Source organism: Pongo abelii, chromosome 10 (genome assembly GCF_028885655.2).
Source record: "Pongo abelii isolate AG06213 chromosome 10, NHGRI_mPonAbe1-v2.0_pri, whole genome shotgun sequence".
NCBI lineage: Eukaryota > Metazoa > Chordata > Mammalia > Primates > Hominidae > Pongo > Pongo abelii.
Genome location: NC_071995.2, coordinates 47,326,810 through 47,345,920, shown reverse-complemented (window position 1 = coordinate 47,345,920; position 19,111 = coordinate 47,326,810). Strand labels below are relative to the sequence as shown.

The 19,111-nt window shown below is 54.0% G+C and overlaps 2 protein-coding genes across 5 annotated transcripts in view; one reads left to right on the top strand and one right to left on the bottom strand.

The window, feature by feature from the left end:
- Positions 1-2,223: 2,223 nt before the first annotated feature.
- Positions 2,224-12,023, top strand: MCRS1 (microspherule protein 1). 4 transcript variants are annotated; one of them, XM_024256991.3, is made up of 15 exons: positions 2,224-2,336; positions 3,542-3,661; positions 4,168-4,306; positions 4,718-4,856; positions 5,489-5,647; positions 5,794-5,903; positions 6,787-6,895; positions 7,176-7,314; positions 9,943-10,018; positions 10,345-10,373; positions 10,491-10,583; positions 10,777-10,859; positions 11,010-11,097; positions 11,342-11,469; positions 11,583-12,023. In XM_024256991.3, the coding sequence occupies exons 2-15, from the start codon at positions 3,652-3,654 to the stop codon at positions 11,667-11,669; spliced, it is 1,389 nt and encodes a 462-aa protein (XP_024112759.1). In that variant the 5' UTR covers positions 2,224-2,336; positions 3,542-3,651; the 3' UTR covers positions 11,670-12,023. The 4 variants fall into 4 exon arrangements, with proteins under 4 accessions (XP_024112759.1, XP_024112760.1, XP_063567810.1 ...); XM_024256992.3 differs by lacking the exon at positions 3,542-3,661 and having other exon boundaries at positions 2,230-2,336; XM_063711740.1 differs by having other exon boundaries at positions 2,239-2,336; positions 11,342-12,023.
- KCNH3 (potassium voltage-gated channel subfamily H member 3) overlaps positions 11,984-19,111 on the bottom strand; it is a 19,306-nt gene continuing 12,178 nt past the window's right edge. Inside the window, exons 11-15 of the mRNA XM_024256988.2 lie at positions 15,769-15,986; positions 14,371-14,702; positions 13,846-13,952; positions 13,063-13,139; positions 11,984-12,968 (exon numbers count right to left, since the gene is read on the bottom strand). Coding sequence (XP_024112756.1) covers positions 12,369-12,968; positions 13,063-13,139; positions 13,846-13,952; positions 14,371-14,702; positions 15,769-15,986 — 1,334 coding nt within the window. The 3' untranslated portion in view covers positions 11,984-12,368. The remainder of the gene's footprint in view (positions 12,969-13,062; positions 13,140-13,845; positions 13,953-14,370; positions 14,703-15,768; positions 15,987-19,111) is intronic.

Sequence of the window (19,111 nt, the reverse complement as noted above, 5' to 3'; positions counted from 1 at the left end):
TGTGGCTCAGGGCAGTGGCTTACGCCTGTAATCCAGCACTTTGGGAGGCTGAGGCGGGTGGATCATTTGAGGCCACGAGTTCGAGACGAGCCTGGCCAACATGGCGAAACCCCGTCTCTACTAAAAATACAAAAATAAGCCAGGCGTGGTGGCAGGCACCTGTAATTTCAGCTACTTGTGAGGCTGAGGCAGGAAAATCACTCGAACCCGGGAGGTGGAGGTTGCAGTGAGCCGAGATTGTGCCGCTGTACTCCAGCCTGGGTGACAGAGCGAGACTCTGCCTCAAAATCAATCAATCAATAAAAAGAAGTTGTGTAGAACCTATTTTTTTTTCATTATAAAATACGGCCGGGTGCAGTGGCTCGCGCCTGTAATCTCAGCACTTTGGGAGGCTGAGGTGGGTGAATCATTTGAGGTCAGGAGTTTGAGACCATCCTGGCCAACATAGTGAAACCCCACCTCTACTAAAAACACAAAAATTATCCAGGCATGGTGGCGCACACCTGCAATCCCAGCTACTCGGGAGGCTGAGGCACGAGAATCGCATGAATCCGGGAGGTGTAGGTTGCAGGAGCCGAGATCGCACCACTGCACTCCAGCCTGGGTGACAGAGGAAGGCTCTGTCTCAAAAAAAAAAACAACAAAATTTAAAAACCATGTATTAAAAAATTGGAAAATAATTAGAAAAATTACTACTACTACCACTTGGACATGTGTTAACATTCCGGTGCATTTCCTTCAACTGTCTTTTCCTTTGTATGTTTTTAATAGTTATCATGAATTCATATATATTTAATAACATTAATATTATTAATGTTCTGTGTAATTACCTTTTATAAAAATTATTTCAGGCTGGGTGCTGTGGCTCACGCCTGTAATCCCAGCACTTTGGGAGGCCGAGGTAGCCTGATCATGAGGTCAGGAGTTCAAGACCAGCCTGGCCAACATGGTGAAAACCTGTCTCTACCAAAAAAAAAAAAAAAACTTAGCTGGGCATGGTGGCGCGTGCCTGTAATCCTAGCTACTCGGGAGGCTGAGGCAGGAGAATTGCCTGAACCGAGACCCGGGGGCCGGAGGTTGCAGTGAGCCGAGATTGTGCCACTGCACTCCAGCCTGGGCTATGGAGCGACACTCTGTCTCAAGAAAAAAAAAATATTTCATTGGTTTTCTGATATTTTCACAAGTTTACATAATATATTTACTCAAGTGCCTGTTAAAAAATAAAACTCAAAATCTTTCATGGGAGTTAAAATAAGCACATACTCATTAAGCAAGTCCACAGAACAGTAAATGAGGTGGGTACTCTTGAAGCAGAGGGCCATCGTATACTGTCAGGGCCAAAAGGGCCAGTCTCTCATTTGACACTTGAATTCCCTGGCAATGTCCATGTTATGTGTGCTTGACACCTCTGATGGACAGCTTTGGAACTGAATCTTTCTTATTCTGAGCTGAAGTATGTCTCTCTATAGCTGCTACACTTTAGTACCTCGCAAAGGAAGCATAAAACAGAATTCCTCTTTTAGAAAACAGTCTTTCTAGTTTTCCGGAACATCTCTCACAGCCCCAAATTCCCAATTTTTCCGACAGGCTCATTCTCCCATCCCAAGATTCCTTCCAAGGCACTCTCCTCTGAAGGTGCTTCCATTGGTTTTCTCTCTTACCTCCCGGCGACCACAAGTGGCCCCAGCCGTCCAGGTGGGGTTCGGCTGACGGGACCAAGTGGACACTACTCCTTCTCGCAGGGTCTCTTCCTTCTCAGTAAAGCGGCCCACGATCCTCCATCCGCTCCTCAGAGAGCCTCTCTGCCCTTTCTGTCCGCCACATCTCCCTAGCTACATTATCTCTCCGACTAGTGCCTAGCAGGCGGGCCTGACAGAAGTTTCTCTAAAGGTTCTGGAGGAGTCAAACAATGCATAACGTCCTGTGCAACCCTCAGACTCCTATACCTCGTGGGAATTTGGAAGTCGAAATCCAGTCCGCGGTCCCGCCCCTCCCTGCGTCGCCTCAATTAGCTCCGCTCGGTCTCGCCCTAAGTCTCGCCTTTCCCTTTAACCAACCCCTCAAGCCGGGTTACCTCTCCGGTGCCTATAATCCCTAACGTTTCCCTATATGCTGTCCCAACTAGGAAAGCCTTTACTTTCCGCTATTAGTAAAATATTTACACTTTCCGTACCATGGCCACGCCCCCTTCACACACGTTGCCAAGACGAACCGGAAGAGATTGCCAGCCCCTGGTTCGTTAACCGGAAGTAGACGTACCTCACGGAAGCCGGCTTTGGCCCTGCGGCTGCTACCGTCGCCGCGGAGAAATTGTTGGATCTGGCAGTCTAGGAATGGTGAGACCTCGCGGTTCGCCTCTGAGGGTTCTCAGAGGAGTTGGGGGTGAAATGGAGTTTTGCAGAGTGCCGCCGGGGACGACCCCCCCAAGTTTGGGGCCCCGCCCCGGTGGCGCCCCGAAAAGCTGCGCATGCGTGGGCCGGACCGGGTTAGAGTCTGGCTCGAGGTGTTACGCATGCGCAAAGGCATGGAGCCCGTGGGGTGAGAATGGGCTTGTGAGTTTACCCCCACCTCCCCAGCCACCAGCCTGTGGGTCTCAAACCAAGGCTACTTGGTGCTCTGCTTTGAGTTGCAGAGGTGACTTCATCAATGCTCCTACCCCGAGTTCTTGAGACAGACCTGGACCGATCCCCCACATTGGGTGTGCACTCTTGGGAGAACGAGGGGCGGAGGGTCAGGGAAGGAAGGGGCACAGACCCTACCTCTGTTTGCTGGCAAGCTCGGGCCCCTTCGCCCTCTCCTGAGATGTCAGGATTCTCAGTCGTAGCCTATGGAGCGGAGAGCGACAGGCTCACCTGGGGACAGGGCTAGAACACTGAGCTAAGAGCCACCCTGGTTAGAAGAAGTGGGGACTCACGAGAGGAGCGCCCCGAGAAAGTCCAGTACCTGGGTTCTCTAGGGGTTGTTGGGGCACAGGGTGGTTGATAATCACGCAGTTCCCAAACAGTGGTTTTTGGTTTCCACGAGATGGTATCTCATGGAAATACCACTTACTAAATCTTCAGTAAAAACCCCAAATAAAACAAACAAACAAAAACAACGAGATGGACTGGCTGGAGTTTTGTCTCCCTTTCTTTTTTCCTGCTTTGGCCTAGGAGGGGAAGGCTGGTGCTGCTGAGCTGAGTGGACAGCTGAAGTAAAGAAAAATGTGGGCCAAAGAATCCCTTGTCTCTTGCTAGTTTATAGTCAAGGCGCTTAACCTAGGAGATATCAGTAGAATTAGAGGGTCTATGAACCCTCTAAAACAGTATATGTTTGCACACTTTTTTGGAGTCCATAGCTGTTACCATACTCTGAAAGGTGCCAGTGACCTTCACAAGACTGATGTCTAAGGCTATTATTGGCAGAGTGAGGCCTTATGCCTCTTTCCTCTCCTTGTGTCTTCCCTAGCTTATGGGACCCTGGGGCACCTGAGCCAGTATAAGGAAGTGAGGCTGGCCAGTTGGAAATCTGAGCCTCAGGGAGCCCCATTTCTCCTTTGCAGAATCTCCTCTCAGCCTTTAAGCTCACCTGGTCAGAATCCTTGGATGAGCCTGTGGGACCGTTCCTCCTAGCCCTGTGGTTTGGAACCAGTGGCTTTGGGACTGTAAGAGGATGGACAAAGGTAGTATGAGGCTGGGACAGCTCCCCAAATGCTCGGGCACCAAGCATCTGCTGATTCCACTCTGTGCCTGGCACGTGTGTCTTTCGGTCCTGGCTAGGCCTTGCCACCTCCCCCTGGGCCAGCACCACCCATGTATCTGTCGCCAGAGCCACAATTGACTGACTTGCTGTTGAGCTGCTGCTCTTTAGCATGGCTGCATTTTGATGGCAGAGGGAGCAGTTATGCCCAGAGCCCAGCGTGTCGGCATCACCAGTCTGACCTGAGCACCATGTGCTGCACGACATGACACGTGGCACCGGGGGAACTGCCCAGCGTGGAAGGTCTGGGCCAGGTCTGAGCCCAGATGGGATCTGGATGGCCAAGGAACTCTACCTTAAAACCTCAAGTGTCAAGGAGGCAGGGGAGGGGCCGAGAGGGCTGGCAGAGGAAGGGGGCTGGGGAGGGGTCCCATTTGCAGAGGCTCTAGGATCTTAGGAGGCCCGAATCTACCATTTCTCTCTTGCTAGATTCTCAGGGGCTGCTAGATTCATCCCTGATGGCATCAGGCACTGCCAGCCGCTCAGAGGATGAGGAGTCACTGGCAGGGCAGAAGCGAGCCTCCTCTCAGGCCTTGGGCACCATCCCTAAACGGAGAAGCTCCTCCAGGTAGTAAGGGTTCGGAGGGCCAGGAACTGGGAAAGGGTAGAAGGTCTGTGGCGGTAAGTGCCACATGCCTCCCCCTCTTTTGGGAATGGCTGCCTGAGCCCCTCTGGGGCCTTAGTATTGGCAGAGCCTTGTGCTTTTCCTGTGCCTGCTAAATCCTTCCCTGTGGGACTGAGGGCAGGGGAGGGAGATCTTAGGTCTCTGACGTGAAGTCTTTGTGGTGTGATCCCCTGTCATCTCAGAGGGCTGGAGTGTAGCAGTTCCATGGCCACTGAACCAGGCTGTGGTGTAAAGTGAAAGCGGGCTGGAGCAGTTAGCACCATATTGGGCACCTGCTCTCTTTTGGGGGCTGGGGGTGTGTGAATGGGTACCAGGGTGGGGTAAGGAGTGTTCACTGGGCAGGACCCTTTACAGGTTCATCAAGAGGAAGAAGTTCGATGATGAGCTGGTGGAGAGCAGCCTGGCAAAGTCTTCTACCCGGGCGAAGGGGGCCAGTGGGGTGGAACCAGGGCGCTGTTCAGGGAGTGAACCCTCCTCCAGTGAGAAGAAGAAGGTGAGGAATTGGGAGACTTAGGGGATGGCAGGTAGTGCCAGATTTCATGTTTCCCCAGAACCTTTGCCAGCTGCCAAGAGCCCTGCAGAGCGGGCTGGTGAGAGGACCAAGCTGCCCCAGCCCTCATCTCAGATGCCTCCCTCCTGGGAACCTACCTCTCCCTACTCCCCATTTCTTGCTGCAGCCCCCACCCCCAACCCTGCCATTGCATCCTGTATCACATTCCGTGTGGGAGGCATGGAGCATGCATCTATTCTGGGAGCAGACAGCCTGTTCCCAGCATTGCAGAGTGTAAAAATAACCCCCAGGTGGCATTGCTCTGGCCCTAGACACTGCACCAGCAAGAGTGATTTCCTGGTATCCTCCCCACCCAACTTTCACTCTGGGGTCAGGGGTACCACCAGCAAAGAGAAGACCCCGTATGGTCAAGGACTATATAGAAGTAACTTGGTGGGATGGGGTGGGTATTAGAAAGCTGAGCTCCTTTCCTGTGCTTCCTGTTGTGGGCTGGAGTTGGTGCTGGGGCTGTGGCTGGGGCTGCCGCTGCCACAGAGTATGTGAAACTCTAGTCATGAAGCGCCAGCTGACTGGATGCTGGCTTTGAGCTCAGTTTGTTCCTGTCCTCTGCCCAGGTATCCAAAGCCCCCAGCACTCCTGTGCCACCCAGCCCAGCCCCAGCCCCTGGACTCACCAAGCGTGTGAAGAAGAGTAAACAGCCACTTCAGGTGACCAAGGATCTAGGCCGCTGGAAGCCTGCAGATGACCTCCTGCTCATAAATGCTGTGTTGCAGGTAGTGCCCCCACCATAGGCTCAGTGTGCCCCTTTCCCCCAGCCTCCAGTTCGCACCTCAAAATTAGCCCAACAGGGCCCTGTGGGTGGCAAAGAAGGGTTCTTTCCAGCTCCAAGGCTGGAGCAAATCTTTCTGGGGCCTTGCAGACCAACGACCTGACCTCCGTCCACCTGGGCGTGAAGTTCAGCTGCCGCTTCACCCTTCGGGAGGTCCAGGAGCGCTGGTACGCCCTGCTCTACGATCCTGTCATCTCCAAGTGAGTGGGAGCTGGTTCCAGCAGTGGGGAGGTACTGGTACACCAGAATTTGGGTCCTGGAGCAGAGGGAATTGTACCAGGGCCCCAGGAGGGGTCTGGGAGGCAGGACTCCTGGAGGCTCCTTGGGGGTGATACTGAGGCCTGAGAAGCTTCAAAGAGAAGTTTCTTCCTGCCTCCAGGCAAGGGAGTCTGAAGGCAGAGGGAATAGCATGAGAGAGAAGACTAAAATGAGCGCCCGGAGTGCACTGTGTGTGTTGTGGCTTTGGGCGGGTCACCTCCAGCCTTTCCACATTGACCTCCTACAGTTTCATCCTCCTAACAAGGGGGAGTCGAATAGAAGAACACCAAGCCCCCTTCTAGCTCCAGTAGCCACAGGCTTCCAAATAAATTCATGTACACATGCAACACACACTTCCTCCTCCTCTGTCACTTAATGACTTCGAGCTTGGTTGGATGCTTAACATCCATCCTCTCCACAGACCCTGGCACCACTTAAGTTGTAGCTGCAGTTCTGATATACCAGGAAATGGGCTGGGCTCAGCCTGGAAAGGGGAAGTGGTAAGCAGTGGCTAGGGGGTGGCAGCTTCGGCCAAGTAAGGAGGAAGGACTTGGAGGGAGCAGCAGCTGGTCCAAGGCTCTGCCTCAGGAAGGACTGGGTCTGAAGGGGACATAGGGGCCTCCGTTTTTTCTGAGTTGGCTGTTCGTTCACTTGACAAACCTGTGGAGCCACAGGTTATCTGCTAAGCCTTAGGCGCTTCCTAATGAGGGCCTGGCCTCCAGGTTCTGGATCTCAAAAGCCTGTAGGTTTGGGGGAAATAGTAGGAACCCCAGATTGCTTGACACCTTTCCTTCAGCCCTCCCCTGTGTCTCTTTCTGTGTCCAGGTTGGCCTGTCAGGCCATGAGGCAGCTGCACCCAGAGGCTATTGCAGCCATCCAGAGCAAGGCCCTGTTTAGCAAGGCTGAGGAGCAGCTGCTGAGCAAAGTGGGATCGGTAAGTCTGAGGGCTGGGAAGGTGGAGGATCAGGGCTCAGGGAGAGCTGGACCACCTAGAAAACCACTGATGTGGAGAGCTGTCCACCCACTGTCTGGATGTGTGCACATTGGCAGGGGCCTTTGTGTCAGGGGCCTCAGGAAGAGCCAAGCCTGACTACCCGGGTGACTAGCTTGCTTCTTCCAGCTCCTGGGGGGTGCTGAGGTGGGAGGTAGAGATGGTAAGGCAGAGGCATGTGTGAAAAAGCCCAGATGCCTAGAGAATGTTTCTTGCCCTCCAGACCAGCCAGCCCACCTTGGAGACCTTCCAGGACCTGCTGCACAGACACCCCGATGCCTTCTACCTGGCCCGTACCGCGAAGGCCCTGCAGGCCCACTGGCAGCTCATGAAGCAGTATTACCTGCTGGAGGACCAGACAGGTAACGCCCCAGGAGCTGGCAGAATGGGGGTGTGTGCACGTGCATGTGTGTGTGTGTCTGAAGTACTCGACACAGCTGCCTTCAAGTGCCCTGTAACAGATTCCTCAGTGATCCCCAGTGTCTTGTTCACCTCACATTGCAACAAAAACTACTTTCCAGAGAGAGAAAGTGGCTGGAATGGTCTTCAGCATCATGGTAAGAGTAGCCAACATTGCCTGGAATCTTTGGCAAAAGGTCCGAATGGCGGAGTTATCTACCATTTCTTGTCTTTTGTTTTTTCATAGCATATTTTATTCTCACATAAATAACACATTAATTGTTATGGATAACATTCAAACACGAGCAAAATAAGAAAGTCCACTTTCCTGCCCACCCTTCACTTTGTTTTCCACCCTAGAGGTAATAACCACTTTTTCTGAGCTTTTCTGCTCTTTGCCTCTCTCCGTTCTTCCTTCTGTCTTCCTTCTTCCTCTTCTCTTCCCACTAGGCCGTTAGTGCTGTCAAGCTGCCCTCAGGCCATTCATAAATCCCCACTGGGACTTCACACCCAGTCCATCTGTCTCTCCCTTTCCCCAAGGGCCACACTGCTCCCTACTTCCTCTTGCCTCAACAGCACAGCACTCACTCTCCCAGTGATGGGGTAAGAAAACAGTGTGATTAAACTGGAGGAACTCCACAATGAGATCTGTAATTCGGGTTCTGATTTCCATAGTACAAGCACATTCTCACTTTCTAAAAGTATTGCCCATTGCCCTCTGCATAGTTTTTCACACAGTTCAAACATGAAGCTTCATTGGTACCCATCACCTTACTACCAGGGTCCCGCAGCTTCTGCTTAGGAAAAAGTATTCCTGCAGGAGCATTTTAGGAAATCTCATCAGAGGGAGGCCCCATCTTCCATTCCTCAGGACCTCTGATTTTAGTGGCCCAGGGGCAGCCCTCTTTATTCCTGCAGCTTCCAAAATTCTGCCTCTTCCTCAGACTCAGATATCACAGAATTCCCACAGAGAGAACAGATACTGACTGGATAACTTTTATTTTTACTGCTAAAGCTAGTTCCTTTGTCATATTTTGAAAGTAATGCTGGGCGTGGTGGCTCACGCCTGTAATCCCAGCACTTTGGGAGGCCAAGGTGGGCGGATCACGAGGTCAGGAGTTCAAGACCAGCCTGACCAACATGGTACAACCCCGTCTCTACTAAAAATACAAAAAGTAGCCAGGCCTTGTGGCACATGCCTGTAATCCCAGCTACTCAGGAAGCTGAGGCAGGAGAATTGCTGAACCCAGGAGGCGGAGGTTGCAGTGAGCCAAGATCGCGCTACTGCACTCCAGCTTGGATGACAGAGCAAGACTCCATCTCAAAAAAAGAAAAAAGAAAAGAAAGTTAGTTTGTGTAAATTTGTTTGTTAACTAAAAGCCTTATCACAAAAGTTTTATTTATTCCTTCAAGAGTTTTTGTATTTCTTCAAAAGGGATTTGATTTCTCCTTTGCCGTTGAGAGGTAGGAGACCCTAGGAACAGGCAGCACACATTGCTTAGCTGTCAAGTCAGCAGAAGATGAGATTCATGGAACTTCAGGCAGCTCTGGTGGGGAGGGACTTGATGGAGTGACTGCCCCGGTTCCCCCCATATGGTCTCACCTCAGTGGGAGGAAGAGGAGCATCTGTGGCCCCTCCACACTCCCCCTCACTTCCTCAGTTGACAATTGCATGGCCACTAGCTGCTACAGAGCACACCCTACAGTCTTGGGAACAGCTGGCCTAAAAGCAGAGGTTTTCAGATTTGGGGGACCTTAATCCCTTTAATTTTTTTTTTAAGAGACAGGGTCTTTCCGTGTTGCTGTCAGCTCAAGAGATCCTCTTGCCTCAGGCTCCGAGTAGCTATGTCTGTGGGCACACACCACTGTTCCCGACTTCCTTTCACATTCTGGCCAGAAAAAAAAACAAAGACTTTCATGAAACAGTATTTATCCTGAGCATATCTGATGGGCTCTGATGCCCATTTTCCTATTCCATTTCATTTTTTGAAAAAATGAAACTGATTTCATGACCCATTAGCAGGTCATGACCCCAGATCAAGAGACATTGGCTTAAGGTGGGGCGGCGCCCACCAGCACATACTTTCTCAGTGGAACTTGGCTGGCAGGTGCCTCCCAGCCCCTCACGGCGTGGCAGGAAATGCTGGAGAGGATATGATGTGATGGAAGGAGAGGTTGAGATTTCGAATCGAGAGAGCAGGATCTAAATCCTGCCTCCATCCCAAACTAGGGTCACATAGTTTAACTCGCCTCCTGTGTCTGTGTCCTCATCTGTAAAATAGAGCTGATGGTAGCACCTCCCCTGCTTAGTTCAAGGCTGTGTAATCAAAGTCCTTTGCACACCGAGAAGCCCATACAAAAGGTCAATTTTAATTTCCTTCCCTTTCTAGAACCACCTCTACCCTCAGCTAAGCCTAAAGCTGCTTTGTGCCAAATTAGAGCCCAGCCTAATCTGGTATGGGCACCCTTGCTGGTGCTGGGCTCTCTACCCGGCGCAGTCTGCAGCTGGTCCACTTGGCTTAGTGGTCCGCTCAGCATCGTGGGGTTCAGCAGGACCCTTGGTGCTCACGCTTCCTCTGTCCTTTGTTCAGTGCAGCCGCTGCCCAAAGGGGACCAAGTGCTGAACTTCTCTGATGCAGAGGACCTGATTGATGACAGTAAGCTCAAGTGAGTGGCTGGAGACACAGGAAGGGGTGGAGAGAGCCGAGTCACTCCTGTCAGGTAGAGCGCCTCAGGCTGCCCAGCCTTAGCCCTTGGGCTCCCGTTGGTGCTTGGCCCCCCTGGCTGAGCCCCCTCCTCTCCCACTAGGGCCTTCTTAGGCTCCTCTGCTTTACCCTTATCCCCAGCCCAACCCCAGAGAAGGAGGCTGGGCCAAGGCCTGATGTACCGCCTTGCAGGCCACTTGGCTAAAGGGGCTCAGGGATGCCCTAATGAGCCAAGTAACAGGCGAGCTGAAAGTGGACCTAAATCTTCCTTCTCTTCTTGCCCCTCAGGGACATGCGAGATGAGGTCCTGGAACATGGTAAGTATGGCCTCATGGGGCGGTGAGGGGATGGAAGCTCCTGCCAGAATCAAGAGGACCAGTACAAGGTGCTGGTGGCCTCAGAGCATCCCTCCTTACCACCCCACCTCACCCCAGAGCTGATGGTGGCTGACCGGCGCCAGAAGCGAGAGATTCGGCAGCTGGAACAGGAACTGCATAAGTGGCAGGTGCTAGTGGACAGTATCACAGGTGAGGAGGCCTGGGCACCAGAAGGCTCACTCTTCAGCATCCTTCACCCCAGCCTGTCCCCCTGTTGCTGCCTGGCTGGGGAGACCCTCGTTTCCCAGGCCCCGACTTCCTTCCCTTATAAACCTTGCCCTGGTTCCCTGCCTTGCATTCTGACCCTCAGGGGTAGGCCCTTCCAAACTCCCTCTTCCCCTAGGCATGAGCTCTCCGGACTTCGACAACCAGACACTGGCAGTGCTGCGGGGCCGCATGGTGCGGTACCTGATGCGCTCGCGTGAGGTGAGGCAGGCCCATCCCCCCCTTCCTAGGCTGCTTCCTCTGTCAGTGCCTTTCTCTGTGTAGTCCTTGGTTTCCCATCTTTCTCTGGCCTGCATAGACCTACTCCCCCAATTCTTCAGGTCCCAGCCCTCACCTGCCCCATTTCCCCAGATCACCCTGGGCAGAGCAACCAAGGATAACCAGATTGATGTGGACCTGTCTCTGGAGGGTCCGGCCTGGAAGATATCCCGGAAACAAGGTATCCCCCACCCCCTGCCCCAGCAGGAAGCAGTGTGAGGTCATCCCTCCCAGCCCCTCGCTGTCCTTTCTAGCCCTGGGGCTTGGTGTCCGTGGGGACCCTCGTGGACCACCTGAGGCAGGGATTCCTTGGTGTCTGCAGGAAGCAGAGCTGGTCCGTGGAGGCTCCTGGCTGTCTCTGGCCTTTCCCCATCCCATCAATCCCTCCCCATCCCATCATCCCTTCTTCCGTTCTGCTTCCACAGGTGTCATCAAGCTGAAGAACAACGGTGATTTCTTCATTGCCAATGAGGGTCGACGGCCCATCTACATTGATGGACGGCCGGTGCTGTGTGGCTCCAAATGGCGCCTCAGCAACAACTCTGTGGTGGAGGTGAGCTGGGGAGGAGGCAGGAAGGCCAGGATGAGACCTAGGCATGGTGAGCCAGTACACCAGCTTGGCCCTGGTCCCACCTCTGTCTTAAGCCACCTTTGTCTCCCACCCAGATCGCCAGCCTGCGATTCGTCTTCCTTATCAACCAGGACCTCATTGCCCTCATCCGGGCTGAGGCTGCCAAGATCACACCACAGTGAGGAGTGGTGGCAGGACTCGTGGGCCCTCTCCGGCTTGTTTCCCCTGCCACTCTAGCCCCCTTGAGCTGGGAACTCAGGCTCCTGGAAAAACCTTCCCAGAGTGGGCAGTGGGAGGCTCAGCTGCGGGCCATTGATTTGAGCCTTTGAGGGAGGATAGGGCTGGCCTTTGTGAAGCCAGCAGAGGCTGAGAACCTGGGGCTTCCCTAGGTCCAGAGCCCCTCCCCATCTTTCTCTCTCTAAAAACAACCCTACCCCCCCATTGCCACCTTCACTCCTGTGTCTCCAGCTGATTAGCCTCAGACTCTTCCTTTATTGTTTTTCTTTTGTAAATAAAAAGCACCAGGTTCCAAAGTAGTTTCTTTTATTATTTTTTTTTAATATAAAAATCTGGGGACCGGTAGAGGCAGGGGCACATGCAGGGGATGGCAAAGCCCTTCCTTGTCCTCAGGCCTCTGCCCCCAGCCTGCAGAGGGAGACCGGGAGGTCAGAGGAGCAGGCTGAGGAGGGGCCTGCCCCAGGGATCCAGCCTAACCTCTCTGAGAGTCAGGAGCCAGGTCCTCCTTTGCTTCCAGGCTCCCTGCCCTGAGTCAGCGGGCCGCATGGAGTCCGTGGGGAGGCTGCCACCCTGCCTTCACTCTGAGGTTGGGCTGAACAGCAGATGGCAGCACACCTGGCAACACTGAGTTCTAGGGCTGGTACTCAGACCCCTGTGCCTTCTTCCTGGGTCCACTGGACTGTGCCAGAGCCGTGGCAGCCAATAAGCACCATCTCCAGGCTGTGGGGGTCCCAGGGCAAGGCCAGGCCCCCTGACCCTGGCGGGGGCTCTCCAGTGCTGGTAGCCTCAGCCTGGCTCACAGGCTCTGGGGGCCCAGTCCTGGCCCCTTCCTCAGAAGGAGGAGGGGAGGCAGGGGTGCTGGGCTCAGAGCAGAGGTCTCCTGAGGCAGGGGGCTCTGAGTCTGAGGTGGAGGTCCAGAAAGCTGTGGCTCGAGGCCAGGGGGAGCTCTGAGACGCTGGGGGACCCCAGGGCCAGGGTGCCATGAGGGGAGGAGGCCCCGGACGAGGGTGGGGCCAAGTCCCACTCAAGACAGAGCCAGCTGGGGGCTGCAGGCAGTAGGAGGATGCCCCAGTGTCAACACAGAGTGGCTGCAGAAGCCCGGAGGTGCTGGCTGGGCATGGCCCCTCTCCCGATGCCCGAGGGCACGGGCCCTCCCTGTGGGGAGCCAGGACAAGCTGCACAGCCTGGCGAAGTGACTGCAGTCCTTCCCGCATCTGCAGCACCTGCTCTGACAGCTCTGTCACCTTCGGGGGAGGGAGGAGGCGAGGTCAGAATGGAGTCAGCCATGGAGTGCCCTCCCCTGGCGCCCCCCTCATCTCCACCTTCCCCCTCACCCACCGCCTGCCGAAGCTTGTCCAGTGTGTCTGTGTTCCTTGCCTCACTGGGCCCATGGGGGACAGTGAGCAGGCCGCTCTCTGTGGGTAGTAAAATAGGGTTATCAGCTGGGGCTGGTAAGAGGAGACAGGCAGTGTAGGGGTCCAGGCCTTGCCCCAGTTAGACCACACTGACCTGGTAGGACCTGACTCCTAGGATCATCTCTTCTGGCCTTGCCCGAGCTGCTGAATTCTACCCAAACTTCCAGGGGCAGGGAAAACACCGCCCAGCAGCCCTCAGCCACACTGCCTAGCGCTCTCCTTCCCTTCGAAAAGTTGTTCTTTGTGCCTGTCCCTTGCTCTGTTCTCCAGGCAAATGGACATTCCTAGGAGCTCATTAGCTTGTCCACTTCCCTGGCCTGGAGCCATTTTCACCCCTGGATCCCCAGCCCTCTATCCCCTCAGTTAGCCAGAGATTGTGCTAAGGCTTTCAGTTACATTATGTAACATAAACATCAACCCATTTTTTTACAGACAGGAAGCTGGGGCCAGAGAAGCCAAATTCACACTGCTAGAAAGCTGACAGAGCAAGGATATAAACCCAGTTCCTGGCTGTGTCGAAATTAAAGTGCTGGTCTTTACCACCAAACTCCCCTGCCCGCACGGCACCAAGGGGTAGTGGGGTGAGACGGCCTCCAGGCAGTCTGCCAGTTTCTCTAACATTGAAGGCTCAGAGGTCAACAGTGCTTGAGGTTCACAAGGCAAAGGGGCTGCCCCACCAACCTAGACCATCCCGGGGCCCTGGTACCTGGTCCAGGGGAGGGGCTGCTGCTACATTCCGGGCCAGACTGGCCCACGCGGAAAGAGAACTTGGGCTGGTCCGAGCCACAGCCGTCTTCAATGCCATCTACTACCCTGTAAACCCAGGCACCAGGACAACAAATCAATGGACAGGCAGCCACTGTGGGGTCATATGGGATGGGGTGCCCCAGCGTCCACACACACAGGCTGCAGGAGCGTGGAACTGACCAGGATCCCAGGAAAAAGCTAACATGGGGTCCCTTCCCCTAGGAGCTTGCGGTTTAGCTGGGGGACCAAGCTTGAGCAGCATGAGATACAAGAGTTCAGAGCAGTGTGTGCCACACACCACACAGTGGAGTGGGGCAGCAGGAGAAAGGAGGAGCACAGAAGGCTTCCTGGAGGAGGCAGGCTTGGCCCACATAGACTAGCGGGAGTTAAGATGGTTAGATGGGCACCTAGGGCGGGGTGCGCCTGCCCAGGGCCTCAGCCTCATCACCACCATCTCTGCCACGGGGGCCTAGGGTCTGCTCACCTGGGGCTCAAATCTGGGGGCACATTCCATGGCATGGGGGGCAGCCGTAGCCCCTCTAGGGCCCGTGGGGGAGCAGAGGGGCCAGCCTCAGCCTTCAAAGCCCCTGCCCTGCCTGGCCTCCCTCTGCCACCTAGACGAGGCCGGGGTGCTGTTCGACGTGGGGATAGCAGTTTGGCAGCTGAGGATGAGGAGGTGCAGCCAGGGGACAGCAGGGGGCTGGAGGGCTCATCAGCCGGGGCTGGGGAGACTGTGGGGCCCTGCTCCCCATCTGTTTCCTTCTCCTCCAGCGTGGACATAAGGGTATTGTCGCCGCTCAGGGAGCTGGTGTCCACCTAGGGATATGAGGGACAGGGAATCGGCATAGATGGTCACTATTGTGTCCCACTCACCTCCCCTACCAAGGCTTCATCTCCCCCGGAAGGGATAAGCCGTCTGTTAGAACAGCCAACATCTATTCTAACTGAAGGTCCTACAGATGATACTATCTTTTTTTTTTTTTTTTTTTTGAGACAGAGTCTCGCTGTGTCGCCCAGGCTGGAGTGCAGTGGCACGATCTCGGCTCACTGCAAGCTCCGCCTCCCGGGTTCATGCCATCGTCCTGCCTCAGCCTGTAGCTGGGACTACAGGCACCCACCACCACACCCAGTTCATTTTTTTTTTTTTTTTTTTGTATTTTTAGTAGAGATGGGGTTTCACCGTGTTAGCGAGGATGGTCTTGATCTCCTGACCTCGTGATCCACCTGCCTCGGCCTCCCAAAGTGCTGGGATTACAGGCGTGAGCCACCGCGCCTGGCCAGATGATACTATCTTAATCTAAAATCTATCTAAAGCCACCGAAGCCCTGAAGGTGTTAAATACCTCTCAAAATTCTAGCCAAATATGGACAACACCACTCCTCTACCAGGTCCCTCAGCCTAATTAAACTATCCAAGAGAATGCAGCGCTAAAAATTGGTTTGGAATTAGTGACAATACAGGAAAATTCAAAAGCCCCTCAGAACAGTGCTGTTTCACCATGAAAACACACAGGAGGCCATCAGGCTCTCTTCAGAAGCAACCTGAAGGGCTGGTGCCTGTCTCTGCCCTGCTCAGCCCCTGACCCCCAGGAGCCACCCCTCCCTGTGCCGGCACTGGTGCATTCATCTTCCTTCACTAAGATTCCTCTGGACAGGGTGAGGCTGCCTCAGACAGGCCAAGGAGAGCTGGCAGGGGTGGCTACGCATGCTGGGCTGGGCGCATGGGTGTGGAAGGGCAGAGAGGGTGTAGACCCCTGCCCGAGTGGGAGCTTTCATACCAGGCCACACTTCACAAACAGCTCTCCACCATCCCCAGCCTCTGCCCACCTCACCAGGCTCCCCGGCACCCCCATCCCCTCCAAGCACGTACTCAGCACACTCACCTCTGCAGAGCCTCCCCCAGCACCCAGGTTGTAGCTGAGCTCCCCTCGGAGGCCACGGCTGAAGCGCGGGGCAAACTCGGGGTACAGCGCAAGGCTGTCGTGCAGCCCAGCCAGCTGCAGACACTGCAGGACGCAGTATGTCAGCCCCTTCACATCGGCGTTGGCCTTTACCACCTGCTCCCGCCGGGGCAGCTCACAGCCGATCAAGTCGCCCTTCCCTGGGGAGAGGAAGCAGAGGTCAGCAAGCCCTGAAAGCTTCAGCCACAAAGAGAGAAGGGGGGCTGCACGTTGCTGAGATTCCCTTCAGGGCTGGGCTAGGCCTCTGCAGCTGAAGCCTTGAAGCCAGCAGAGAGAGGAGCAAAGAGGCCTGGGACATGGCCTGACACCTGCGGCCTGTCTCACTGGCTCCCACATGGGCTTGGGGTAAAGAGCTCTGTGACCCAGGCCCTCAAACACATTCAGGATCAAAACCACTGTGCCGGAAAATCTGAATTTTAGCCCTGAGAGAGACTGAACATCAGTTCTAGTGGTTCACAGCTGGCTCTGTTGATTAGAATCCCCCGCAAAAGAACAAACACCCAGGCCCCATCTCTACCTACAGCATCACAGTATCTACGGGAGACCCCACAGTCTGATTGTTTTTAAGTCCCACAGGTGATTCTGGTGCAGCTTGTCCAGGAATCAGTGTTTGGAGCCAGCAAATTAGAGCCCTGTGTGGCATAGGGAAAATGCCAGGCAGCCAGGCTCACCTTCCTGAGCCCTAGCTGCCTCTGCTCTACAAGAGATGCTGCATTTAACCGAGTCTAGGGAATATTCTTGATCTCACCAGAAGGGGTCAATGGAGGTTTTCCCACAGCCAGGTTAAGACTGCCACCTGGCTGACAGTAATTATTAAATGGCATCAATTAGAGCCTGCGGTGTAATCTCAGAGATGTTAGATTGGGTAGGGTGGGTGAGATGTGTGTTTTAGAATCAGTGAAATAGGGTGTGTCTGTCCAGGGACATGTTGAGGCTAAATTAGAGTTAATGTAGATAAAGTGCCTCACACAAAGACGACCAAAAAGAAATCATTTTCTTCCTTTCCCTCCCAGATGGAAACCCCTATAAATCGTTCCTGCCAGGCGCAATGACTCCCAGCACTTTGGGAGGCCATGGCAGGAGGATTGCTTGAGCTCAGGAGTTTGAGACCAGCCTGGACAACATGGCAAAACCCCGTCTCAACAACAACATCAAAAATTAAGCTCGGTGTGGTGGTGTGCACCTGCAATCTCAGCTATTCTGGAGACTGAGGTGGACGGATCACTTGAGCCCAGGAGGTCGAGGCTGCAGTGAGCCAAGATCACACCACTGCACTCCAGCCTGGGCAACAGTGAGACCTGGTCTCAAAAAAAAAATTCATTTCCAACAGGGATAGGCACGCAGTGCGGGCTTGGGCAGAGCACTCACTACCCTCAAGGCAGCTCAACCACCGCCAGGCAGTTCAGACTGTTAGAAAGTGTTTCAAAAAGGATGGCCCTGCTATGGACTACCTCACACTGCCAGCAGCACACACTGAGCTCACGTCTCCTCTACATGTTCCTGGACTTTTGCTCCAACTTAAGTATAGAATGCACCCCAACTTAAGTAGAGTTTAACACTTGATTTTCTTGGTTTCAAGAAAATCAGGCCATCCTTCTGGGTTGTTTTGAGGGCTGTTTGGATCTTAATGTGATCCTCTGGGGAATGTGCTCTTTTCATTTGCGTCATCTGAAATAGGATAAGCACGTGCTTCTTGTCTTCATCCAAGAGGTGAGAGAAAATGAGAAACAGGACAGGACCAAGGGCAGAGTCTCAGGACCAGAGACTGCCCGCCAGGTGCAGCTCATCAAACTATTTCCTTCCTCACAATGGACTTTGCATATGCTTAGCTTCCAGCAGTTCATCAACAGAGGCAAGCGCCAGAACCCAGAGCTGCCTGGAGCAGACAGGATGCACTTGGACCATCGAGTAAAAAGGTAGATGAGGAGAGGGTATGAAGGCAAAGCAGAGAACCCGACTATGATTGGGGTCGGGGAACCAGGCATTCACCAGGGCATCTAGAGCCTCCAAGTCAACAGGGAAGTAGTTCACCCAAAACATACAGAAGGTGACAGGATGGATCAACGGTGGCATAAGTCCTGGTGCTAGGGACATTGTAGAGGCAAAGGCCCAGGGCACAGGCTGTGGCCATTCTTGTGGCACTGAATACTGCACACTGAACATGGCTATTCTGAGACGTGGTGCCTGGCATCAGCGAAGGCATGCTCTGAGAGGACCTGTGCCAGCTCCCAGCCACACAACTCCCTCAGCTCCAGGCTGAAAACCATCTGTTTCGTAATCCACTCGTCGATCCTGCTTTGGATTCACCAGTCTACAGTGGTGAAAATCTGTCCTTGTGCCCTTCGGAATCTCTCCAAGGATTGCCAGCTACACTTGACTGGCATAACTCCATTTTCTCATGCTGGCATAAACCGCATGTAGGCCCAAAAGCTGGACTTATGAAAGATGTAAAACAAAGGGCGTGAACAGCCTGTCCCCACTCTCGGGGTCTAAGACCCCGATGGCATTTTTTTCCTCTTGTTTCTGGCTGGAAGGTCATCCTCTTCAAGGGAGCAAGGATGGACACACAGTAGCTGCGTCTGGTGACACTGCCCCACCTTCCTGGCCCTTTCCTTCTTCTCATCTTGATTGTGGATTGCCAGATGAATGAGAAACCTCACCCCCAGGGCTTCAGCAGTCCCTACAGTGAATCTACACGTGCCTTGGCTGCCTGAGGATTCGATGTCGTTAGCAGTGGTCAGGTCACCACCTCCCCACATGTACAAGTCCTTGACTACCCACAGCGGTCACATGTTCCTTGCCCTCTAGGGTCACGGTGATAGTCTCTTGCAGATATAGAGCTCTGCTCCTCTTTAGTAGCTTTTCTTTCTTTTTTTTTTTGAGACAGAGTCTCGCTTATCGCCCAGGCTGGAGTGCAGTGGTGCAATCTTGGCTCACTGCAATCTCCACCTCCTGGGTTTAAGCAATTCTTCTGCCTCAGCCTCCCAAGTAGCTTGGGTTACAGGTGTCCGCCACCACACCCGGCTAATTTTTGTATTTTTAGTAGATACAGGATTTCACCACGTTGGCCAGGCTGGTCTTGAACTCCTGACCTCAAGTGATCTGCCTGCCTCGGCCTGCCAAAGTGCTGAAATTATAGGCTTGAGCCACCGCGCCCGGTCCTTTAGTGGCTTTTCACAGACACAACCCCATGTTTCCCTGAGAGCTGGAATGTGCTCTCCCAAATCCTAGGGTGCAGGTCCAACCCTCCTAATGATGGCTTCCT

Coding starts and splice junctions, on each gene's coding strand:
- MCRS1 (XM_063711740.1), top strand. Junction 6,896..7,175: donor TGCTGAGCAAAGTGGGATCG/GTAAGTCTGAGG, acceptor CTTGCCCTCCAG/ACCAGCCAGCCCACCTTGGA. Junction 10,374..10,490: donor AGATGAGGTCCTGGAACATG/GTAAGTATGGCC, acceptor ACCTCACCCCAG/AGCTGATGGTGGCTGACCGG.